The sequence below is a fragment of the Prionailurus bengalensis genome, chromosome B2, assembly GCF_016509475.1.
Source record: "Prionailurus bengalensis isolate Pbe53 chromosome B2, Fcat_Pben_1.1_paternal_pri, whole genome shotgun sequence".
NCBI classification, from domain to species: Eukaryota; Metazoa; Chordata; class Mammalia; order Carnivora; family Felidae; genus Prionailurus; species Prionailurus bengalensis.
In genome coordinates, this window is record NC_057349.1 from 66,058,521 (window position 1) to 66,085,274 (window position 26,754).

Here is a 26,754-nt window from a genome sequence, read left to right on the forward strand (position 1 = left end):
TACATTAAAATTTTAAAACCTTGTTTACTAAAACACCAAAAATGGTAAAGACACTCCAATGAGAGAAGTTATTTGTTACACAGACAACCAACAAAGCGTAAGTATCCAAAATATATAAAGAACTTCTACAAAAAATGAGAAAACAGTAAAATAGCCAATAAGAAAATGTGCAAAATGTATGAATGGGAAAAAAATTAACAAACAGCAGCTGCTTCTAAGTTGAATGCTGCCTGAGCACAGAGGAGAAAGGGTAACATTTGGAAATAGCAGGTATGGAAGTACCTGTTTCTTTGAGTGTTGTACCATATGCATGTATTGCCTTTTCAGAAATATATATAAAAGTGTTACTAAATATAATAAAAGTAAGTTGTATGTTTTATACTTATCCATGTGCATTATTCTATATTTTGCTATGACATGGATTTCCTGAGACATGTAGAGATGATGTAGACTTTTCATTTCCTTCTTACTGATTCTGGCATATGTGACAAGACATTGCTTCCAAATATGTTTGAGCATTGAACAAAGTCTGCCATTTTTATGGAGGCAATGATCATTTCTAACGTCTCTTGCAAATTACTACACATTTGTGCTAGGTGAGAAGTGGTGTTTACTAAGTGCTTGATGAATTTAATTCAGGTGATAAGTATTTTGTCCTTTTCATTCCAGTCTAGTAAAGCTTTTATATTGTAAATACTCCTTTTGCTTCTTTATTCCTTGACTAATCTCTTTCCTAGGATAATCAACCTGTTTATACTGATTATAGTTCATTAAGACAAAAGAGTTAAATGATTTACATTCATTTTAATTAATCATTAATGTGACAAATTTCAAACACTGCAATATTATAAAGTCACTCTAATTCTTGATTCTTTTTAAAAATATAATTTCAAAGTTTATGAAAAACTGGAAATCCATTGTTTCTCTCATATTCAATTTCCTGAGATAGAAATTCTTTACTTATTTTGTCAATTTGGTCCCGAGAGAATAGATTGAATCCAGGAATAAAATAATGCTCAAGATGTTCTATCTTGAGGCACTGAAGAAAGTATGCCACACAGTTATCAAAACAGAGCTCCAGGTCTCTAGTGTGCCAGTGACTGTCTTGTGACTCCTGGGTACATACATGAAAGAAGGCAGTTTTCACATGGTAAGAGGAGAACTTATCCAGTTCCTTTCGGTTTTCAAACTTTATTTTCAATTGTTCTAAAAGATATTTCATTAGTTTTAGACAATCTTTCCTGTTGAATAAAAAAGAAAACCACTTATTTTTATTTATTGACAACCTGCTTCATTCCACAAAAAGCTTTAGGCATGTTACAGGAAAAAAATACAAAGATACAATAAACAGGGGCGCCTGGATGGCTCAGCCGGTTTAAGTGTCCAACTCTGCTCAAGTCATGATCTCACAGTTTGTGAGTTCAAGCCCCACGTCAAGCTCTCTGCTGTCAGCACAGAGCCTGCTTTGGATCCTCTCCCTCTCTCTCTGCCCCTCCCCTGCATGCTCTCTAAAATACATAAACATTAAAAAAAAGATACAAAAAAAAAGATACAATAAACAATACAGACATTATAATATATAAAAAATTAAAAATAAAGATATATAATTATAGGCCATTCTAGAACCTGTTTTCAAATATATGCTTTGAAGTTTCAAACACATTTTATTCTCCCCTCTTATTTTAGCTTAAATATTTTATTCTATCAGGATAGATTCAACTATATGAAACTGGCAGATATTTATTCATCCAGTCATTTAGTACCTAGAAAAATCTCATTTTAATTTTTACAAAATGGGGGCAGATGACTGGCTCAGTCTGTAGAACATGTGACTCTTGATCTCAGGGTCATGAGTTCAAGCCTCATGTTGGGTATATAGCCTACTTAAAAAGATAATAAAATAAATAAATGATTTTTACAAAATGATTTTGTCTTACTAAGCTGCAAATATTTAATCACTCATCCCGTTATTTAGTAGTTAACAAAATTTAATGTTTATAAAACTATTTAGGCTTATTAGAAATATAGGGGCACCTGGGTGGCTCAGTCTGTTGAGTGTATGACTTCGGCTCAGGTCATGATCTCACTGTGAGTTCGAGCCCCACGTCAGGATCTGTGCTGACAGCTCAGAACGTGGAGCCTGCTTCGGATTCTGTCTCCCTCTCTCTCTGTCCTTTCCCCATTCATACTGTCTCTCTCTGCCTCTCAAAAAATAAATAAATGCTAAAAAAAGAAAATTAAAAAAAAAAGAAATATATTTTTTTGGGGGTGCCTGGCTGGCTAGTTGGGAGGAGGGTACAGTTCTTAATCTTGGGATCATGAGTTCAAGCCCCACATGGGTATAGAAATTACTTAAATAAAACTTTAAAAGGGGAGGGGGTCCCTGGGTGAGTGGGTCAGTTGGTTAAGCACCCAACTCGTGATTTTGGCACAGGTCATGATCTTGTATTTGTGGGTTTGAACCCCACGTTGGGCTCCATGTGGATGGTGTGATGCCTGCCTGGGATTCTCTCTCTCCCTCTCTGTGCCACTCCCCCACTCTCTCTCTCAAAATAAATAAACTTGAAACAATTTTTTAAACTTAAAAAATAAAGATATTTTTCGTTTTTTAACTTAAAATTTTTTATGGTTTTCTTTTTTGAGAGAGACAGAGCGGGGGAGGGGCAGACACACACACACACACACACACACACACACACACAGATAGAATCCAAAGCAGACTTCAGGCTCTAAGCTGTCAGCACAGAGACCAATGTGGGGCTTGAACCCACGAACCGTGAGATCATGACCTGAGCTGAAGTTAGATGCTTCATCAATTGAGCCACCCAGGCGCCCCAGGAAATATATTTTTCTTAATGCCTGTTTCAAAGCCTACATATGAAGCCTTAATCTCCCGTGCCTGCATGTGGGGCATTCTTGTTTTGACCTTTTAACTTTTGTGACCCTTCTACTAGACAACTTTAGAAACTCGAATGATGAGTTTGAAAACTCTTTTCAATCTCAGCTCTTTACAGTGCATATGTTAATAAGAAAAATAATTACCTCTTAGTGTTGTTCCAAGTAGAGCTAATCAGTCCCTGGCCTTCACCACGAACAAACCATCTCAAAGCAGGCACCAGTATCCAATAAGAGTAATCTTTTAGTCTCCTCCCATTATGTGACATTAATGCTCATTACCTTAAAGCAACCAGACGACTAAGACACATCCAATTGTCGTGGCTAGCCATGGCGAATGTTCATATCCTCTCACTCTGTCCTACTTCATACAACTATCTGATCCAGGTTCAGGACTTACTATGCTCCCTGGCCTTGCCTTCTAATACTATTTCCTTGGTCCCTTGGATCTGGCTTCCCTGGTTTCATGCTCACACTCTAGATAATACTCCAGGGTCGATCCAGCCATGCGCTGCCCCCAGGACTCAACTCAACAATGATCATCTTCAGATTGGAGCTATGAAATCAACAAAGAATTAAACATTCCATTGGTAATTTGCCATTTAACAAAATAATGAAGTTACCTGCAACACTTCATCCCATTAATTTCACAGCATGTTTTAGATTGTCCGTGACTTTTCAAAATGTCCTTTTCAATGTGAGAGAAAGATAGCCGCCACGTTTCTTCTTAATTTCCAAAAAAAAAAAAAAAAAAAAAGTACTTTATCAAAAGCATCCATATATAAACAACACAATACTGAAATTATTTCATTAAAATATCACTCTGGAAGATTTCTAAAGGGAGACAGACCAAAAGAAATGAACACATAATGTAATTACATATTAAAACAAGTGATCTGAAGCAAATATTGGGTTGAAATAGGAAAAATGGAGGGGAGCATAAGGAGCATAATATAGTTAGCATGATAAGATGAATGTATTACCTTTTATGTATTGCTAAATTCAGTTTAATATTTTGTTTCAAAAATAATCTGAATCAACTGATTGAAAATTTTTGTTTATTTTTTTATACCATCCTTGCAAGTTTTGGTATTCATGTAAAATGAGCTAGGGAACATTTCCTTTTTTTCTACTCCTTGGGAGAGTTTATATAAGAATAAAATGATTCCTCCCCACCCTCCCCCCCGCCACTTCTAGAGTTTTACCATGGCCATCTCTTTTACATTCGTCTGACTATCCTATTATCTAGTTGTTTTTATACCAGAAATATATGATTGGTTTGTAATTTAAAAATTAATATACTGTCTCATTAACAGAATAAAGTAAAAACATATGGTCATCTTAATAGAAGCAGAAAATGCAGCTAATAAAATTTAATATATATAATTTAAACAAAAAACATCTCTCAGCAAAGGTAGATTTTAAAAAACCTAGCTATGATAATATAAGGCAAAAAGTTGAGGTTTTTCCTTTGAAATTAGGAAGACAGGATGTTGGTTATCCTCATTTCTGCACTGGCTATCCTAACAAGCACAGTGAGGGAAGGAAAAACAGGGACATAGCACTGGAAAGGGAGAAATAAAGCTATTATTATTGAAAGATGATAAAACTGTATACATAGAAAATACAAAAGAAGCTGGGTGACAGGTACGTGTATGTTCTTCAGTCTACTTTTCTATTGGTTTCAAACTTTTCATAATAAAAAGTTACAACTTCCTATGAGTAAATCTAACAAAATATATACAAAACTTAAATAGAAAACTTTAAAACTTTGGCACAATAACACTGAGATCAATGGAACAGAATAGAGAACCCAGAAATGGGCCCACAAACGTATGGCAAGCTAATCTTTGACAAAGCAGGAAAGAATATCCAGTGGAATAAAGACAGTCTATTCAGCAAGTGGTGCTGGGAAAACTGGACAGCGACATGCAGAAGAAGGAACCTGGACCACTTTCTTACACCACACACAAAAATAAACTCAAAATGGATGAAAGACCTAAATGTAAGACAGGAAGCCATTAAAATCCTCAAGGAGAAAGCAGGCAAAAACCTCTTTGACCTTGGCCACAGCAACTTCTTATTCAACATGTCTCCAGAGGCAAGGGAAACAAAGCAAAAATGAACTGTTGGGACCTCATCAAAATATAAAGCTGCTGCACAGTGAAGGAAACCATCAGCAAAACTAAAAGTCAACCGACAGAATGGGAGATGATATTTGCAAATGGCATGTCAGATAAAGGGTTAGTATCCAAAATCTATAAAGAACTTATCAAATTCAACACCCAAAAAACAAATAATCCAATGAAGAAATGGGCAAAAGACATGAATAGACACTTCTCCAAAGAAGACATCCAGATGGCCAACTGACCCATAATAAATGTTCAACATCACTCATCATCAGGGAAATACAAATCAAAACCACAATGAGATACCACCTCACACCTGTCAGAATGGCTAACATTAACAACCCAGGTAACAACAGATGTTGGCAAGGATGTGGAAAAGAGGATCTCTTTTGCATTGTTGGTGGGAATGCAAGCTGGTGCAGCCACTCTGGAAAACAGTATGGAGGTTCCTCAAAAAATTAAAAATAGAACTACCCTATGACCTAGCAATTGCCCTACTAGGTATTTATCCAAGGGATACTGGTATGCTGTTGTGGAGGGGCACATGCATCCCCATGTTTATAGCAGCACTATCAACAATAGCCAAAGTATGGAAAGAGCCCAAATGTCCATCAATGGATGAATGGATAAAGAAGATGGATATATATATATATATATATACATATATATATACACACACACACACACATACACAATGAGTATTACTCAGCAATCAAAAAGAATGAAATCTTGCCATTTGCATCTACATGGATAGAACTAGAGGGTATTATACTAAGTGAAATTAGTAAGTCAGAGAAAGAGAAATATAGGACTTCAATCATGAGGACTTTAAGAGACAAAACAGTTGAACATAGGGAAGGGAAGCAGAAATATAAAAACAGGGAGGGGGACAAAACACAAGAGACTTAAATACAGAGAACAAACAGAGGATTACTAGAGGGGTTGTGGGAGGGAGGATGGGCTAAATGGGTAAGGGGCATCAAGGAATCTACCTCTGAAATCATTGTTGCACTATTCTAACTAACTTGGAGGTAAATTTAAAAATAAATAAATAGATTAAAAAAAGGAAATTCTAAAACTTCACTGAGAAGTATTAGAGGAAATCTAAATAAATAGAGATGTGCACCCTGTACATGGATTGGAAGACTCATTATAAATATATCAAGTCTCCCCAAATTTATCTATAGATTCAATGTACCCTCAATCAAAATTCCAAAAAAAAAAATGTTTTTGTGGAACTTGACAAGAGGATACCAAAATTTTAATGAAAACACAAAGGCTCAAGAATATCTAAAACACTCTTGAAGAAGGACAAAGTGGGAGAGTTTGCTCTACCAGATATCAAGATTTCTAAAGCTACATTATGTATGATACTATGGTATAGCACAAGGACAGACAGAGGTTTTAATTGGACAGAATAAAGACTTTAGTAATAGCTACACAATATATAGACAATAAATACATGGAAAAGGCACTGGGCTAGGGGTGCTCATTACTGTATAAATCCATTTATGAAATCCACTTATACCATTCTGGAAAAGGCAAATCTATAGAGATAGTAAACAGATCAGTGGTTGCCAGAGGGTTGAATAAATGAAGCATGGGGGGCTCTTTAAGGTAGTGAAGCTATTATGTAAAGGTAGATACATGATACAATGCATTTGTCAAAATCAGAACAACTCTATAGCACAGTGAACCTTGAAGTATGACAACTTTAAAAAGTCATTTAAGAGGTCAAGTAAGCCCAGGAAATAACGCAGACCAGCAGAAGGGACTCTAACTATATTACAAATGTATGAAACAACCTCCTTGAAGGGGGCTGGTGTAGAAACAAAAAAACGTCCCTGAAGGAGGGGGTGGAAGCAAAGAAAGTTACTTTGGAAATGTTGTCTCTGAGACTGAAGGCAACAGAAACTGTACATAAGCTCTGTATTCCAGTTGATAACTTAATATAAATACAGGCGGTTACACATAGAAATGTTAGATATCTGTATACACTGGGGTCACTATATGTATATATATTTCCTTGCTCTTTTAGCTGAGAGTGATGACACCCTGGTAGCAGAGCACGCTAGCGCCCCGATATTGGTTTCTAGTACATTTCCCAATAAAAGGATCCAGGGCTACTTGGAGAAATGGCTGATTCTAGGACTGAAGCAGGAAATACACAAGATGAGCCTGGAGCCTCTTGTAGTTACCAGAAAGTGAGTTAGTACTAAAAACAAAATAAAACAAACTCCACCCCCAACTACGGGGGAGTATGTCAAGGGATACAGCTATCAACTGGAAGAGCTCTCAAAGTCAAAAGCTGAAACAATTTAAACAATAAAATTAAGTGGTACTGGATTATAGCTCAACATAAAAAAAAAAAATACCCATGAGTGCTTACTAATATGACTGCTTAAGTAAATAAATAAATGGGGAAAAGGAGACAAATCTCCCATGAGGAAGAATTCCAAATAATTTATGTAAATACTGTGCTTTAAAAAGGTGGAGCATAACTCTCCCATTCTTTTTTTTTAATGTTTATTTATTTTTGGTGGGGGGAAGACGGGGGGAGGGGCAGACAGAGAGAGATACAGAGAATCCAAAGCAGGGTCAGACTATCAGCGCAGAGCCTGATGTAGGGCTTGAACCCTCGAACCATGAGATCATGATTTGAGCTGAAGACAGATGCTTACTTACTGAGCCACCCAGGCACCCCAACTCCCCAATTCTTATGTGTGAATTGTGCACAGTGACTTCCAAATAGAATAGTATGAAAAAGGGGAAAAAGAGTAACAGTGGAGAAACCTGACAAATGGCTTACCTCAGCCTGGTTCAACGACAACCATGCTAAGTCATGTTCGTGGCATGTGCCTTTGATAGGATATGATGAGAAAGGCATTACCTCTGTTGTCTTCCGCCCAAAACCCAGAACTCCAGTTTAATCACAAGAAGACATCAGACACCTATCAATGAGGGACATTCTCCAAAAGACCTGACTGGTGCTCCTCAAAACTATCAAGGGCACCAAAAATAAGGAAAGACTGAGAAACTGTTACAGTTAAGAGGAGTCTATGTTGACATGATGACTAAATGTAATGTGGTACCCTACATAGGATCCTGGAACAGGAAAAGGGAGATTAGGTAAAAACTAAGAATATCAGAATTAAGTATGGGCTTTAGTTAACAATCGATATTTGTTCATTAATTATGACAATGTAGCATATTGATGTAAGATGTTAAAGATAAGGAAACAGGTATGGAGTATATAGGAACTCTACTATCTTTTCAATTTTCCTGCAAATCTAAAACTATTTGAAAGTTAAAAGTTTATTTTTGAAACTACATTGAGATTTCACTTCTTACTTTTTGAATTATTCACGAAAATTCCAAAGTTTAAGGAATTTGGTTGCTAAGGCTGAGAGTGAAATAGGTACTCTCATACATGGCTGTGGGAATGCAAATTGGGCAGTCCCTATGGGGGTGATCTGGCAATGTCCAGCAGATTTATATATGGATTTACTCCTTGATCAGCTGTAAAAACAGACTGAGAAAAGAAATGAGTGCTACCTTTATATAAAGCCAAAACTCTATCTTCAAAATATCTAACTGAAAAAAGGGAGGTGTACTTTTTATCTTAAAAGATAAAGGTATATGGGGTGTCTGGATGGCTCAGTTGGTTAAGCATCTGACTTCGGCTCAGGTCATGATCTTGCGTTTCAAGAGTTCGAGCCCCGCATCGGGCTCTGTGCTGATGCTCAGAGCCTGGAGCTTGCTTCCGAATCTGTGACTCCCTCTCTTTCTGCTCTTCTACCGCTCATACTCTGTTTCTCAAAAAATACATAAATGCTAAAAAAAAAAAAAGATAAAAGTATATATTTACTTACACAACCAAATGAAAAACAATAAAGAGGGTTTCCAGTCAGGGAAGGAGAGAACAGTGTAGAGCAAACATGAATGGAAGCTGTGGTCCTCTAGAAATTCCTTTTTCTGTAGCTTTGACTTTGGAACCATGTGAATGCCTTATACATTTATGAGACAAAATTAAGTCAAAATTGAAAATCTAGCATGTAAAATTTAAAACCATAATGAAACAAACAAACCTAACTATTTTGAGTTGGGTAGCTTAACCACCTGGAGAAATTCTTTCAAGTGGATTTAAGCTTGGTATTTTGACTGTCCTTTTATCTTAAGAACAAAAGAACTACAAAAAATCTTAAAGTGTTTTTTTTTTTCAATTATACTCTTGATAACAATGCTGGTATTATTTTGAAACAGGTGGAAAGATTTTTAAAATTCTTAAAAATTTATAAGTAAAAACCAAACAAATCATATTTTAAAAAATATAGCTTATAAGACCAGAACATTTAAAGTAAAATGTTTGGAAAGAGAAAAACTAAAATAGGTGATATACATGTCTGCAATCTAGTATGAATATTTTCACTGCTAACAGGCCCCTCTGTTCAGTCTTTCAGATAGAGATGGGGGTGGAGGGGCATACCTGCCTGAACACAGATCATCTGCAATGAAAGGAGGAAAACAGCCAAGGGTAATGGAGAGCAAAGGTCAGCTGAGCAACCATCACAAGCATCCACTTTCATCTCAATGCAAGGATGTGACAAACTACCCACAGGGCCACTGAAAGACTCTCTCATCCCTAATTTGATTTGTCTCCCAGTCTTGCCCATGGCAGTCAGTAGCAGACCACTAAGAGGGTGGTGGTATGGGTCCTGTTAAGATTTCTGTATCACATACAGTGAGGGTTTCTTGGGCAACTATTCTAGAAATTATCCAGGGGTGCAACCCCTCTTTACAGAAAGCTATGTTCCTTTTACAAAATTATGAATAATGATATATGTAATATCCTCTTACAAAACAACTTTTCTTGCAGAAAACGACTCCTATATATGTGCAATATAAAAAGTTATCATGAGTCCACAAAACATAAGCCATCAAACTAAGCATGATCGATGAATTCCAAGATTTGTTCAGAATACTAATTTGTAACGTGGTTCATACGTTTCATGATCTTTTCCATATCCCTGGAATCCAGGTGCACTAGGTACCAAAAGTTCTTAATTTATAAGACAAAAATAAAATAATCAGCTAACCTGATTTTAGGTAGACTAACTCAGCCTTGAATGTTTTAGCTGTAGACTAACGCAGAACCTGAATGTTACCCAAGAGCACCATCTGAAAACCTGTTCTTACCTGTGAGGCCAGAGTACACAGGTGAGAAGACCAACTGTAGCTGAGGATGCAAAGGTCTGCTAGCTGCATGAGGAGCAGTGGAAGGGGAAGAAGACAGAAGAAAAGAAGTATGGCTGGGAATGAGAGTCTAGACTCTGATAAATTAATAATATATAACTGCCTTGTGCTGAACTAGGGATTTTATTTTTTAATATTTATTTATTACATAAATAAACAGGGGGAGGGGTAGAGAAAGGGGGATAGAGGATCCAAAGCAAGCTCTGACTTTAGCGAAGCGAGCCCATGTGGAGCTTGAACTCACAAAAAGAACCGTGAGATCATGACCTGAGCCAAGGTCAGACGGTCAACCGACTGAGCCACCCAGGTGTCCCATGAACTGGGATTTTACATAAACTGTCTCATTTTTTCTCTTCCTAGAAATTTTCAAGTAGCTTTTTTTTTTAATTTTTTTTTTTTTTTTTTAACATTTATTCCTTTTTGAGAGACAGAGCATGAGCAGGGAAGGGGCAGAGAGAGAGGGAGACGCAGAATCCAAAGCGGCTCCAGGCTCCAAGCTGTCAGCACAGAGCCCGACGCGGGGCTCAAACTCACGAACTGCAAGATCATGACCTAAGCCGAAGTCATACGCTCAACTGACTGAGCCACCCAGGTGCCCCGTAAACTTTCAAGTAGCTTTGAGAGACTTGGTTAACTAGCCCAAGATCACACACCTAGTAAGAGAAGAAGACTCAGGATTCAGATCCAGGGCAGTCTGACTCCAAGGCCAGTACTGCCTTTCTCTATTGAAAACAAACTAAAAATAAACTTGAAATGTGGGTGAGATGATATTTTAAAACCAAGTATTTGATATTACTACTACAACTATGCCCTTTTCAATTCCCTTTCTCACCAAACTCTCATCTTGTAGTCTATTTAATCTTATGGCTCTTGAAATGCCAACCGCACTATTTACACTGCCCTAGTATTATAACATTAACAGCCCTTGGGTCGCCTGGCTGGCTCAGTCATTAGAGCATGTGACTCTTGATCATGGGGTAGGAAGTTCAAGCCCTATGAACTGGGCATAGAGCTTACGTAAAAAAAAAGAAAAAAGAAAAAAAACACAGACAACTCTTTTATATGTTTTTAAGTTAACCTTCATATTCAAGATACCTTGAAAACCATTTCCTTCCTTTGCATGCTTGGGGACCAGGTAAAATGGCTGCTGTCTTAGACTGCTTCTAACTTTTGTTCCAAGCCAGTCCTTGACGGGCAGGCCATTCTTGGTGCTAGCAGGCCAGCTGGTGTTTAACTCCAAAGCCAGGGTTATATCCACAGATATTTCTTTAGGTTTTCTAATAAGAAGTGTTACAGCAGGACTCCCTCTCTTCTTCCTCTGGACAATGACATCTGTTTAAACACATAAAAGGGAAGACAGCATTTATCAATCCAATTTTCTTTGAAAATATAGGGAAGATAATATATCTGTAATTGGAGATCTATAAAGTGCTAAGTGTAAGGTGCAAATTAGTTCTAAAGCAAAACTGACCCCACAAAGCAAAGTGTTTTCATCATTTCACCAATATTTATCAATACCTACCATGGGGAAGCATTGTCAAGATTCTGTCTGGTATAAATGATGAGGAGCCCATGAAGACCATGGGCTTTGGGAGTGCTGTGATTAACTTTTCACTTAAATTTATGGATGCCATTTTGGAGGGAAGCCTGGAGAAGAGACCAGATGAATGGCAGGGAGGAGACAGGCAATCGAGAAGACCACAGCAACAGTCCAACACAGAAGTTGTATGCCTGCAGCATCACAGAGGCAGTAGGCATGAAGACACAGGGAGTGATCCATGTTACTACAGCATTATTCACAACAGCCAAGACATGGAACAACTTAGGTGTCCATGGATGGATGAATGGATATAGAAATTGTGGTACATACATACCATGGAGTATCATTCAGCCCTAGCAAAGAATATCTTGCCATTTGTGACAACATGGATGAACTTGGAGGGCATTACACAAGGTCAAATAAGCCAGACACAGAAAGGCAAATACTGTATGACCTCACTTATATGTGGAATCTAAAAAAGTAGAATACATAGAAGCAGAGGGTAGGATGGTGGTTACCAGGGGGTTACCAGGGGTTAGAGAGTGGGGGGAAATGGGGAGATGTTAGTCAAAGGGTACAGAGTTACAGTTATGTAGGGCAAGTATGTACAGAGATCTAAAGTACATCATGATGACCATCATTAACACTACTACACTGTTTACTAGAAATGAGCTAAGAAAGTAGATTTCAGGTACTCTCACCACACACAGAAAAGGCAACTACGTGAGAAGATAAGTTAATTGGCATGACTGCTGAAATCATTTCACCATGTATATGTGTATTAAAACATCATGTTGTACACCTTAAATACAGTCGACTTTTGAACAACACAGGTCTGAACTGTGCAGGTCCACTTATATGCATTTTTTTTTTAGTAAATACAGTATAGCACTGCAAATGTATTTTTTCTTCCTTATGATTTTTTTTTAAGTTTTTAAATTCCAGTTAGTTAACATACAGTCTAATATTAGTTTCATATATACACTATAGTGATTCAACACTTCCTTACCACATCCAGTGCTCATCACAAGAAGTGCACTCCTTAACCCCATCACCTATTTAACCCATCCCCCCACCCACCTCCCTTCTGGTAACTGTTAATTTGTTCTCTATAGTTAAGAGTCTGTTTCTTGGGGGGCGCCTGGGTGGCTCAGTCCGTTAGGCATTCAACTCTTGATTTTGGCTCAGGTCATGATCTCATGGTCATGGGATTGAGCCCCGCATCCTGCTCTATCCTGAGTGTGGAGCCTCCTTGGGATTCTTTCTCCCTTTCTTTCCCCCTCATGTGCGTGCTCTCTCTCTCAATAAATAAATATTTTTAAAATAGAAAAAAACAAAGTCTGTTTCTTGGTCTGCCTTTCTCTTTTTGTCACTTTGATCCTTGGCCGTGATTGTATAGTGATTAGTACTCTGTGTTGTGTCACTCTGCTCCTTTGTTTTATTTCTTAAATTACACATGAGTGAAATCATATTGTATTTGTCTTTCTCTGACTTATTTCACTCAGCATAATACTCTGTAGCTCCATCATGTCATCGCAAATGGCAAGATTTCATTTTTTATGGCTGAATAATGTTCCATTGTGTATATATAACACATCTTTTTTTTTTTTTTACATCTTCTTTATCTATTCATCAATCAATGGACACTTGGGCTGCTTCCATATCTTGGCTAATATAAATAATGTTGCTATAAACATAGGGGCGCATGTATCCCTTTGAATTAGTGTTTTGTTTTTTTTTTTTGAATTAGTGTTTTTGTATTGAGTAAATACCCACTATTGCAATTGCTGGAGTATATGGTAGTTCTATTTTTAACTTTTTGAGGAACCTCTCTACTGCTCCAGAGTGGCTGCATCAGTTTGCATTCCCATCAACAGTACACAAGAGTTCCTTTTTCTCCACATCCTCGCCAACAACCGTTGTTTCTTGTGTTTTTGATTTTAGCCATTCTGATAGGTGAAGTGATACCTCATTGTAGTTTTGATTTGCATGTCCCTGATGGTAAGTGATAATGAGCATCTTTTCATGTGTCTGTTGGCCATCTGCATGTCTTCTTAGGAAAAATGTCTGTTCATGTCTTCTGCCCATTTTTTAATTGGATTATTACTTTATATATTTTGGATACTAACCCTTTATCAGATATGTCATTTGTAACTATCTTCTCCCATTCTGTAGGTTGCCTTTTAGTTCTGTTGATTGTTTCCTTTACCATGCAGAAACTTTTTTATTTAGACGCAGCAATCCCCTTTGATTTTCTTTAACATTTTCTTTTCTCTCGCTTACTTTACTGTAAGAACATAGTATATGATACATATACAAAATGTGTGCTAATCAACTGTTTATGTTATTAGTAGGGCTTCCAATCAACAGTAAGCTCTTGGTAGATAAGTTTTGTTAACTTATACACAGATCATTATGTGTATTTTTGTTAAGTTATACATAGATTATTATGTGTATTATACACAGATTTTCAACTATGTGGGGTGGTGCCCCTAACTGTCCTGTTGTTCAAAAATCAACAGTATATAGAGATTGTATTATTTTTTTTTAAAGACACAAGTAGCAGAAGTGAGAGGAATTAAAGAGGTTCAAATCAACAGAACTAGTAGATGGACTAAATCTGTAAGGAAGAAGGTAGAAGTCCGGAATGCCATCCCAGGATTTTGGCCTGAGAAATGAATGATGTCGATTTGATTCTTCAATATGGAATAATCAAAAGGAAGAAAGATTGGGCTGAGATGTATTTCATTTTAGACACACTGAGCTCTAGGTGTTTGGAGAACACCCAACAGGAGATGGCTACTGGGCCGGTGGCTTTGGTGGTCAGAAATTCAGTATCTCTCGATGAGAGATACTGGCTTTGGGATTGGGAGGTATACAAGCAATAGTTAGAGACTACTCCCAGATAAGACTTCTGGAAGGGACCATAATGAGAGAGAAGAAAGAGGACCAAGGAGAAAATCCTGGAGAATGCCCTCATTTTGCTATCACTAAATCTGTAAAACTACCCACTTTTTACCCATTATATCCTTCTACCCTCCTATTACTACTGAGGAAGCATACACCCCCCTTTCAAAGGCTACCCCTGCACATGGTGTCTGGATTCCTTCTTTCTTACCTTCTTAACTACCTTGTTTTTTCAACTGTTCCCTCTCTCCTCCATCAGTGGATGCCCCCTCCCTACTGGATCATTCCTGTCTTTATCCAAAGATTCCAGTATCTCTCATTCTAAAATATGCCTCTCTTGACCCAACCTACCTCTTCCCCATGCTTACTCACCTATGTCCTTTACAGCTGAAACTTTGTAAAGATATGCCTACACACACCCCAGTGAAACTGCTAAGTCCAAGTTACCAACTCCCACAAAACTGAAGACTAAATCCAGTGGTTTTCCGAATGTCATTAGCACTCTACACACTGACCACTCATTCTGCACTTAGTCTCCTTTTGCTCCTTCTCTTCTCAACCTCTAATGGGATCCTCTTCTTGCCACTCTGCTTAACACTGCAACTCCCCCTCCCCCATCCTATTGCCAACACTTTTCACCACAGGACTTACTACTTTCTAGTAGTGAAGATAATTATGTTTTCCATTTGTTATGAATTATATGTCTGTCCCTACATAGCTAAGGTACAGAAGGGTGAGGATCTTCATTTATTTGTTCATTACTGTATCCCAAACACCTAGAACATCTGGCACATTCGATGATCAGTGAATACTGATTCATGAATAAATGAATCAATGCTCTCTGCCTATGTGGTCTCATCCACTGCCAATGCCATTTATGTGTTTACATATAGCCCAAACATATCCTCTGAACTTCAAACCCATATCCAATTACATACTTGATACACTCACTTCAACGTATCACAGGAATCTCTAACTTAAAATCTCCAAAGCCAAAAACTCCTAATCCATACCCTAAAATACATTCCTCCTCAGTCCTTCCCATTAGAAAAGGGCACAATCAATCCACACAGGTGCTCAATCAGAAACCTGGAGGCCTTCTTTAATTCAATCCTCTTGAACCCCCTACACTTAATCCAGAAGTGTTGCTTCAGCTTGGTAGCAACCAAGCATTGCTACAGCTTGGATGTGTCTGCTTCTCTCCATTCCCACCTCCATCGAAGCCACCACTATCTTTCACCTGAATTACTTCAATGTCTTCCTTTTTCTTTCCTTTTTTTTATTTGCCTTTTTATAATACCTTCTCCAGAGAAGCCAGAGTAAACTTCTAAAAATACAAAGCAAATCATCACTCCCTAATTAAAACTTCAATGAACATGGTATCAATCTGAATTCATTTCCAGGATCTACAAGTCCTTGCAGTATGGTCCCTGGCCACCTCTTCAACTGCATTTCATGTCACTCTTCCCCTTGTCCACACAGGCCTCTTTTTGTTCCTTTAACTTGCCAAGCTCTCTTCAGCCTTGGGGTCTTACTCCATCCCAGTTGCTACTACTTCTCCCAGTTCATTCCCTTCAGAGCACTTAATGTAATTTGTGTTTACAAGCTTCAAGAGGGGATTTCATGCAATCACATGTAACCAGTGGCACAGGCAGCCATTCAGTGAATATCCAATGAAAACCAAACTGAACAAATCAACCTTTAGGAAGAACACAAAGAAAATGTAGTAACTAAAATCAAGAGCAAAGAGTTGTTTCTAAGAAGTGGTCAACAAGGAGGTTAAGAAAGATCAGGAAAGGATCCTTTTGTAGTTCATTAGTGTGATGACTGGGTGTCCAAGCTGCTGTGTGACAGACATGTGCCTCACTCAAGCCCTGTTATGAAGTAGGCACTTTACCTCTCTGATGTGGGGAGAAAAAAAAGATCATGAGAGGAGTGTACATTGGCAATTAGTAGGTATAATTAGACCTTTAAGAATCAAAAGCCAAGGAGCACCTGGGTGGCTCAGTCAGTTGAGTGTCCAACTCTTGGTTTCAGCTCAGGTCATGATCTCACAGTTCTTGAGATCAAGCGCTGAGTCAGGCTCCATACTGACAACTTGAAGCCTGGGATTCTCTCTCTTTCTCTCTGTCCTTCCCCTGAGCACACACATGAGCATCCTCTCTCTCTGTCTCTTTCTCTCCCCCTCTCAAAATAAATAAATAAAGTTTTCAAAAAAGAATCAAAAGTCAAAATTCTTACCTTCAATGTTTTCAATTTCTTTCTTAATGATTTTCCTAAACTTCAACAGCATCTTAGAAGCTGATAATATTTCCCCTTCTAAAAACGGACTCAGAGGATTTCCTTTAGGATTTCTTTTGAACTTCACAAAGTAATATGCACCACTGTTGCGATACTCTTCTAGCTGAATTCTGGAGACCTCCAGTTTGAACATAATATCAAATTCATTAGGAGCAGAAATCTAAGAAATAGTAAAAAATACTCGCTTGTGAATATTTTCCAAGCAACACAATTTTTTTCTTGAAATTTCTGCTTAAAACCCCCACTCTGAAAAGCAAGATCCCTAATATTTATACCCTCTGGGAGTGGACTGGTGGAGCGAAGAGAGCATTGTTGCTTTGGTTGGTAGGTTCCATACCCTTTTTTTAAAACCAAGAGTATGCGGGGCGCCTGGGTGGCTCGGTGGGTGAAGCGTCCGACTTCGGCTCAGGTCATGATCTCACGGTCTGTGAGTTTGAGCCCTGCGTCGGGCTCTGTGCTGACAGCTCAGAGCCTGGAGCTTGCTTCAGATTCTGTGTCTCCCTCTCTCTCTGCCCCTCCCCTGTTCATGCTCTGTCTCTCTCTGTCTCAAAAATAAATAAACGTTAAGAAAAAATTTTTTAAAAATAAAAAAATAAAACCAAGAGTATGCATTATTTTTATAATTTAGAATAATTTTAAATGATATCATGCAAGCTTTAAAAATCTGTACCAGTTTTTTTCTGAAATCACAGAATAATAAAATTAAAAACCTTTAAGTGCTATTTTTTATGTGGCAAGACACACACTCCAGCCACCCTCTTGTCACAGTGGTCTAAAAAAATGTGTGTAGCCATGTGCTGGCTAGTTGAGCAAAGGCCTTCTCGTTATAGTTTCTGGTCACCCAAGTGAGTGTTAGTTCCAACTCATAGTGTCTTTAACCACAGCATTTTAGGAGCATCAAAGAATCTTTTTCATCCTCACAATAATAAATGAATCAGCAATTATAATAAATGATCATTTTTCTTATATTAAAAATGCCACAAAGGGACATGTGGGTGGCTCAGTTGGCTGAGCATCTGACTGTTGATTTCAGCTCAGGTCATGATCCCAGGGTCATGGGATTGAGCCCCACGTTAAGATTCTCTTTCTCCCTCTGCCCCTCTCCCTGACTCATGTTCTCTCTCTAAAATAAAATAAAATAAAATAAAATAAAATAAAATAAAATATTTAAAAAGCCACAGGGGGAGACTGGGTGGCTCAGTTGGTTAAGCGTCAGGCTCTTGATTTCATCTCAGGTCATGATCTCATGGTTTGTGGGATTGAGCCCCATGTTGGGCTCTTTACTAACAGCTCGGAGCCTGCTTGGGATACTCTTTCTCTTCCTTTCTCTCTGCCCCTCCCATGTGCACACATGTGCGTATTCTCTCTCTCTCCCAAAATAAATACACATTTAAAAAATAAATAAATAAAATTTAAAAAGCCACAAATCTTTCATTAGTCAGGAGCATGCTTCAAGTACAGCTATTGGACTGTACTGTTCAAGAAGGTACCTATATGTCTAGTGACCATGTGAAACGTGGCTAGTCCAAATTGAGATGTACTGTCCCGTATACCAAATTGTATCCTCCCAAAATTAATATATTGAAGCCCTAGCCCCAAATGTGACTGTACTTGGAGACAGGGCTTTTAGGAGTTAATTAAGGTTAAATGAGATCATGAGGGTAGGGTTCTAATCTAATAGGATTGGTGGCCTTCAGAGGAGGAGGAAGAGGAGGAGAAGGAGGGAGATCCCTTTCTCACTGCCCACACATAAGGAACAGAATGAGGACCCAGGGAGAAGGTGGCTGTCTGTAAGCCAGGAAGAGTCCCCACCAAAACCTAACCATGCTAGCACTCTGATCTTGGACTTCCAGCCTCTATAACTCTAAGAAATTTGTGTTGTTTAAGCCACTCAGTTTAAAGTATTTTTGTTATGGCAGCCTAAGCTGACTAGGGTATAATATGAGGGTCAAACACTTGGAAGTGACATCAGTGGGAATGAATTAAGAGCCTCTGAAAATCCACTCTTCCATAAAAGCAACAAGAACGTGGGCAGAAATGGTCAATTCAATTTTTCAGGTCTGTAAATTAACCAAAGGCTTGCAACAATCCAGGGAGGCTTTATTCAAGAAAAATGGCTGAATCCCAAAAGGAACTGTGAACTTTGTGGGCACTACCCTGTTCTCATCCACAGAGCACAGAAAGTTCTCTTATTCCCATTCACTCTCAGAAACCCTCCACCAAGAGTAGCTACTATTTTTTTTTTCAACGTTTTTATTTTTTTGGGACAGAGAGAGACAGAGCATGAACAGGGGAGGGGCAGAGAGAGAGGGAGACACAGAATCGGAAACAGGCTCCAGGCTCCGAGCCATCAGCCCAGAGCCCGACCGGGGCTCGAACTCACGGACCGCGAGATCGTGACCTGGCTGAAGTCGGACGCTTAACCGACTGCGCCACCCAGGCGCCCCATGGAGTAGCTACTATTCTAACAACATAGATGAGGTTCACCTGTTTGGAAACACCATATAAACTGAATCATATAAAATGTACTCTATTACATGTGACTTCTTTCACTTAACATGTTTATGAGATTTACTTGTTACATGTATTGGTAGTTTGTTCTTTTTCATCTTATGAAACATTCCATTGAATTAATGCAATTTATCACAATACACTTACTTACTCTGTTGTGAGTATTTGGGTCATTTCCAGCTTTTAACTATTACAAAGCTGTTCTGAGCATTCTTATATATGCCTTTTGGTGGACATGAGCACTCATTTCTATTGTGTATATGCCTAGCAGAACTGCTGGACCACAGGATAAGCATGTCTTTAACTTTAGAAGAAAGTGTCAATTTTCTAAAAGGGTTGTACCAATGTATCCTCCCTTTATCAAGGTAAGGGAGTTTCAGTTGCTCCACATCTTCTCCAAGATGGAATTGTCAAGTCTAAAAATTTTAGCCATTCTAGTGGATACATGTGTAGTAGAATCACATCATGGTTTTAATTTACATTTTCCTGATGATTAATGATGTTGAACGTCTTTTGTGTTTGTTGCTATTTGGATTATATACTAAAGCATCTATTCAAGTCTTTTGCTCAATTTTAAATTGGTTTGTCTATCTTTTTCTTACTGATTTGTACTAGTCCTTTGTCATATGTACATATTGAGAGTATATGTTTAAGCATCTGTTTTTGTACAAACAGAGAGTATCTGTTGAAGAAATATTTGTACATCCTATTATTATGAAGACATTCTTCAATGTTTTTTCTAGAAACTTTGTTGTTTTGCCTTTCATCTTTAGGTTTATTATATATCTTTAAAATTGTTTTTTAATGTTTCTTCATTTTTGAGAGAGAGAGAGAGAGAGAGAGAGAGACAGAGAGAATGAGCAGCAGAGGGGTAGACAAAGGAAACACAGAATCTGATGCAGGCTCCAGGCTCTGAGCTGTCAGCACAGAGCCCAATGCAGGGCTCAAACTCACGAACAGTGAGATCATGACCTGAGCCAAAGTAGGATGCTTAACTGACTGAGCCACCCGGGTGCCCTATTATACATCTTGAATTAATTTTTGTGTATCATGTGTAGTAGGTGGGTGTCAAGTATATACAATTGACCCAAGTATATACAATACTGATTACTGAAAAAAGTCATCCTTTCTCCCATTGAATTACACTACTGCATATATTTTGTATTGAATTGAATTATATATGCAGGTCTGTTTCAGGACTTTCTACTCAACTGGCCTATTTATCTATCATTGCACCAATAATAACTGCTTAATTAGGGTAGTTTTATAGTAAGTCTTGCTCCTTGGTAAGGAAATCCTCCAACATTTTCTCCTTTAGAACTGTCTTGGCTATTCTAGGTCCTTTGCATTTCCACATAAATTGTATAATTAGCTTGTCAATTTAAACAAAAAAATTGATGGGATTTTGACTGAACTGCATTGAATCTATGCAGATCAACTTGAGGAAAACTGAACATGATATAGATTTCCATTTATTTAGTCAGTTTTCAAATTTACTCCGCAATGTTTTGAAATTTTTATCATCTTTAGCAAGTTATTCCTAAAATATTTGATGTTCTTGATGCTATTTAAATGGTATTTTTACATTTCATTTGCACTTTTGTTGTTGTTAGACTATTGAAGTACTTTGATTTCTGTTTACTGACTTTGTATCCAGTAACCCTGATAAATTCACTGATAACAGTTGAGTAACACAGATTTGAACTGGGTAGGTCCACTTATACATGTTTTTGTTGCTTTTTTTAAAAAATAGTACAGTATTGTAAATGAATTGGGTCTTCCTCACGACTTTCTTAATATTTCTTTCCTTACTTTATTGTAAAATACAGTATATAATACATGTAACATACGAAGTATGTATTATTCATACTGTTCATCAAAAAGGCTTCCAGTCCACAGTAGACTCTTAGTAGTTAAGTTTTTGGGGACTCAAAAGTTATACGCAGATTTTTAACTGCATGGGTGGGGAAGGGTTGGTGCCCCTAGCCCCTGTGTCGTTCAAGGATCAACGGTATTTCTAATAGTTTGTACAAAAATTCAATAAAGTCATCTGCATAAGTAAGTTTTATTACTCCTTTTCTGATCTTAAGCATCTTTTCTTTTTCCTGCTTTGTTACATGGGCTCTATGTATTCCTTTATTTCCTCTTTTCTTGTTCAACATTATGTTTGTAAGATTCATTCATGTTGTTGCATGTGGTTGAAGTTTATTTCTTTACTGGTTAATGTACCACTGGCTAAAACCACTACAATTACTTGATTTCTTTTTTTTTTAACTTTTTTTTTAACGTTTATTTATTTTTGAGACAGAGACAGAGCATGAACAGGGGAGGAGCAGAGAGAGAGGGAGACACAGAATCTGAAACAGGCTCCAGGCTCTGAGCGGTCAGCACAGAGCCCGACGCGGGGCTCGAACTCACGGGCCACAAGATCATGACCTGAGCCGAAGTCGGACGCTTAACCGACCGAGCCACCCAGGCGCCCCGACAATTATTTGATTTCTATATAACCTTTCACTCAGCCCAAACTATATGATTAGTAAAATGCAAAGAGGCAAAGAGAATATTATAGAATGGCAATTACACAGAGAATTTCTACAAGAAATCTTCCAAATTTCATCTAGAACTTGACAATATTACAATAAAATATATGAATAAAAATGTGTCAATATGGAACCAAGTAAATAAATTACTGAGAGGTATATTTTGTATCTATCCTTTTAACAATTAGAAAGAGTTTGGAATCCAATTTTGAAATCCAAGTGTATGCATAACAGAAGAAAATATACCAAAATGATAACAGTGAATAAAATAAACAGGAATAATTTGCTCTTCTTTATCCTTTTCCTAATTTCCCAAGGACATCAACATGGAAGAGGGGTGAGTATGGAAAAGGCTGAGAAAAGTGGTATGTAGGTGGGAATAGCCATGGGAGCCTGCTAGAGGATTAACTGCTAGAGCCAGGCACTGAATCAACTCTACAATGAATATATATATATATATATATATATATATATATATATATATCTTTTATAATCAGTTTTTAAAAATCAATACATGTTTTAGATAAAACAAACTTCATTCCATTTCTTCCATCAGTGCATGATTTTAAAAAGGAGGGGCAGGGCACATGGGTGGCTCAGTCGGTTAAACGGCCGACTTCGGCTCAGGTCATGATCTCACAGTTTGTGGGTTCGAGCCCCACATCAGGCACTGTGCTGATATCTCAGAGCCTGGAGCCTGCTTTGGATTCTGTGTCCCCCTCTCTCTCTGCCCCTCCCCACTTGTGCTCGCGCTCTCTCTCTCTCTCTAAAAAATAAACATCAAAAAAATTTTAAAAAATTTTTTAATAAAAAAATAAAAATAAATAAAAAGAGAGGGCACCTGGCTGGCTCAGTCATAAGAGCATATGACTCTTGATCTGAGGTTGTAACTTCAAGCCCCATGCTGGTTATAGGGATTACTTAAATAAAACTTAAAAAAAAAACATTGAGGGGGCCTGGGTGGCGCAGTCGGTTAAGCGTCCGACTTCAGCCAGGTCACGATCTCGCGGTCTGTGAGTTCGAGGCCCGCGTCAGGCTCTGGGCTGATGGCTCAGAGCCTGGAGCCTGTTTCCGATTCTGTGTCTCCCTCTCTCTCTGCCCCTCCCCCGTTCATGCTCTGTCTCTCTGTCCCCAAAATAAATAAACGTTGAAAAAAAATAAAATAAAATAAAAAAAAAACAACAAAAAAACCAAAAACATTGGGGCACCTGGGTGGCTCAGTTGGTTGGGTGTTGGACTCTTGATCTCAGGGTCCTGAGTTTAAGCCCCATGGGGTTATAGCGCTTACTTAAAAAAAAAAAAAAAAAAAAAAAAAAAAGGAGACTGGCTCTGATTAGAAACTGTTCTTTTTTAAAAAAAATTTTTTTTAACGTTTATTTATTTTTGAGACAGAGCATGAACGGGGGAGGGTCAGAGAGAGAGAGGGAGACACAGAATCTGAAACAGGTTCCAGGTTCTGAGCTGTCAGCACAGAGCCCAACGTGGGGCTTGAACTCATGAACTGCGAGATTATAACCTGAGCCGAAGTTGGACGCTTAACCGACTGAGCCACCCAGGCACCCCTGATTGGAAACTGTTCTTTAAACATCTTATTCTGCCTGGGTGGTTCAGTCAAACATCCAACTGCAGCTCAGGTCATGTTCTCACAATTCATGGGTTCGAGCTCCACATCAGGCTCTCTGGTGTCAATGCATACATAGCCTGCTTCAGATCCTGTCTCCCTCTCTCTCTGCCCCTCCCCCATGTGTGCACGTTCTCTAAAAATAATCATTCTTTTTAAGTCCTATTATCCCATCCATATAATTGAACAGATTGATACTTATACAATAAGAATTATGGGCCCCCTGGGTGGCTCAGCCCGTTAAGCGACTGACTCTTGATTTTGGCTCAGGTGATGACCTCATGGTTCTGGAGTTCAAGCCCTGAGACCAGCTCCAGGCTGACAGTGCAGAGCCTGCTTGGGATTTTCTGTTTCTCCCTGCTCTCTTTCTCTTGTGCACACACACTCGCTCTCTCGCTCTCTCTCTCGAAGAATCATACTTAAGACAATCTAATGAAAGTTTTGCTCACTTGGCTTTCAAAAAACTTTTAGATGGAATTATAAAGTCTTCAGTGCTAAAAGAGTTTAAGATTCAAAGACTGATACATACACTGTCTTTTTGACAATAAACAAAAACATCACTGAGTCCACACCAATGAAATGAACAGCTGTTTAAGCTACAATTTATGTAAAACGTTCTGTGACAATGGAGTTTAAAATCTAGGTGGCAGTCAAAACAAAAAATATATGAAAGGTTTAATTTCACTGAAAGCTATCAGGTTAAATGCTTATAATGGGAATGAAATCTGAATCTGCTACCCTGAGAAGGCAGAGGTGTTAAGAGAGACCATCCATCTTTTCTTCTTGAGCACATTCATTCATTCATTTGCTTGAATGCTTGCTATGTGTTAAGGCTTAGAGATACAAAGATGCACAATATTTGGCTTGCTATCTTAAGAGTTTATAATCCTAAATCCTAAATCTAGAGTTTAATAATCATCTACTTCTGGAGAGCAGTTAACTGAATAAAGCCAATACGTAACTCTAAAATAAATCACAATTACCTAATAAGGAAATATTCTCAGCCTCAGTTTCTGTTCATGCTACTCCTAAGATCTTATACAGATCTAACAGAGGTGCATGGTCCAGCCCTGAAAAATCTGACAGCTTAAGCCAAAACACAACTAGAAATCTGTCACCGGTCAGGAAACAAACTCCAGTCAGGAACCTGTTCCTAAATCTTCAATTCATACTGGAATGAAGATAATTCAGCCACACACAAATGGGATGTGGAATACATACTTAAAAACAATCACATTGGATGTGTACTTAGGGAGTACGCTTTTTTAGTATCTATAGATTTTCTCTTAATTTTTAAAGAACATCACTCAATGGGGTGCCTGGGTGGCTCAGTCGGTTAAGCCTTGGACTTCAGCTCAGGTCATGATCTCAGTTTGTGAGTTTGAGCTCCACATCAGGCTCTGTGCTGACAGCTCAGAGCCTTCATGAAGCCTGCTTCGGATTCAGCGTCTTCCTCTCTCTCTGCCCCTCCCCTGCTCACACTCTGTCTAATAACTGAATGAACGTTTAAAAAAATAAATAAAAAATAAGGAACATCACTCACTGTGAGCTTCCTATGACATCTGTATAAGAAATTGGGGAGAGAGGAAGCTGGGAGCAGCTGGAAGATGTTTTTCCTATGCAGTTTTTCCCATAGGAAAATGTTCTTAGATATACTAATTTTGTGGAATTTTTCACAGACCACTCCTAATTATCCAACTCAGAATTTGACTAGGGAACACCAAGTATAGCACTGTTACAGAATCTCAGTACAAAGCTGCTTGCATGAATGAATCCATATATTTGAATTCCCCCAACAGCAGGGTCTTGCCAAGAGCTGGCAACCAAGCTAGCTGTATATTCGTGGGATGTATAGATGGAGAAACGAGCAACTGTTCCCCTTTTGGGGTACAACTATGTCACAGGCCACAAGAGAACAAGAGTCTGAGTTACTTTCGAAGGGAAGTGAGGGAACGTGGGAGTTGGGACTATCCGACAGGCTGGGGAGAGGGACGAGGAAAAATGGGCCCAGCTAGCCGCGGGAACCGGAGGGGAGGCGCTGGACCGCTCACCTTCACATGCTCGTAGTAGCTTCCGGTGCGCAGCAGCCCGACGTCTTTGAATTCGGAATCACAGCTCTTCAAGCCCCGCAGCAGGTGGTCCACAACCTTGTTCACAGTCTCAGCCGCCAATGAGATTTCCTGGCGCCTCAGCCTCAATTTGTCTAGCACCGCCCGGGGATTCCAGCCGCCGGGCGCCGCCCCCGAAGCTGAAACTAGCGGGCCAGGGCTGGGAAACTCCGTGGGCTCTGGCGGGGGTCTCTGCTCCCCAGCGGCGCGCGCGCTGCCCCTGCGGCGAGAACTAGCCCTGGAAAGGGGCGGCCCCGCCGCCGGAGGTCCCAGCTTCGCCGGAACCGCCTGCCCCTCCACTGCGTCCTCAGCGTCCAGAAGCGCCTTTTTGGCGCGGGCACCCCGCGCACGTACCTGGGGTCTCTCCGGGGAGCCGGGGATGCTTCTCCTCTGCAGGGATCCCGATGCCCCGACGGCGCCGCACTTCCGTGAGTTGGGTCGGGTAGCCCCAGGGGCGGACGGAGATTCGCTGGGCTCCTCCCGGAGACCCTTCACTCCCTGAGCCGAAATCTTGGAGGTAGCGGTCGCGGCCTTTGAAGCTGTCCTCGTGGCCTTTCCGCCCCGGTGATCCATGGCTGGCGCTCTCTGCTCCCCGAACGCCGGGAGACTCGGCTTCGCGAAAAGGCCGAGGGAGGAGAAGCCAGCAGTCAGAGCGAGAAATGAAACTTAAAAATCTGGCGGGAACGCAGGAAACAGGGCGGGGAGCACGCACCCTGGGTGAACGCTGGGAGTTCCCTGGGAGCTACGCCCCGCCCACGGTGGTGCGAAAGATGCTAACTTTCTCACCCGGCAGTACAAGCGACGTGGCTGGGCGGGAAAGCACGCTAAAGCGGAGGGAAGCAGAAAACACTTTCCGGAGCTTTGAAACAAAGTTTGACGGATTTGCTCGCTTCCTGCCTCAAAGAATTTTTGGAGAACTACAGACCTTCTTGCACATTGAAGTTGGCAG

The 26,754-nt window shown here is 39.2% G+C and overlaps 1 protein-coding gene and 1 non-coding gene across 2 annotated transcripts; one reads left to right on the forward strand and one right to left on the reverse strand.

The window, feature by feature from the left end:
• On the reverse strand, positions 1 to 26,754 carry CGAS (cyclic GMP-AMP synthase). The gene is made up of 5 exons (XM_043591813.1): positions 25,749 to 26,754; positions 16,966 to 17,185; positions 11,373 to 11,609; positions 3,519 to 3,621; positions 1 to 1,241 (listed from the first exon to the last, which is right to left on the reverse strand). The coding sequence occupies exons 1-5, from the start codon at positions 26,376 to 26,378 to the stop codon at positions 890 to 892; spliced, it is 1,542 nt and encodes a 513-aa protein (XP_043447748.1). The 5' UTR covers positions 26,379 to 26,754; the 3' UTR covers positions 1 to 889.
• Positions 16,524 to 16,631, forward strand: LOC122490719. Its single transcript, XR_006299250.1, has one exon. It is a non-coding gene; the product is annotated as a small nucleolar RNA U13 (small nucleolar RNA).

Coding starts and splice junctions, on each gene's coding strand:
- CGAS (XM_043591813.1), bottom strand. CDS start 26,378: ATGGATCACCGGGGCGGAAAGGCCACGAGGACAGCTTCAAAGGCCGCG. Junction 17,186..25,748: donor GCTACTACGAGCATGTGAAG/GTGAGCGGTCCA, acceptor ACTATTTCTTAG/ATTTCTGCTCCTAATGAATT. Junction 11,610..16,965: donor AGAAATTGAAAACATTGAAG/GTAAGAATTTTG, acceptor GTGTTTAAACAG/ATGTCATTGTCCAGAGGAAG.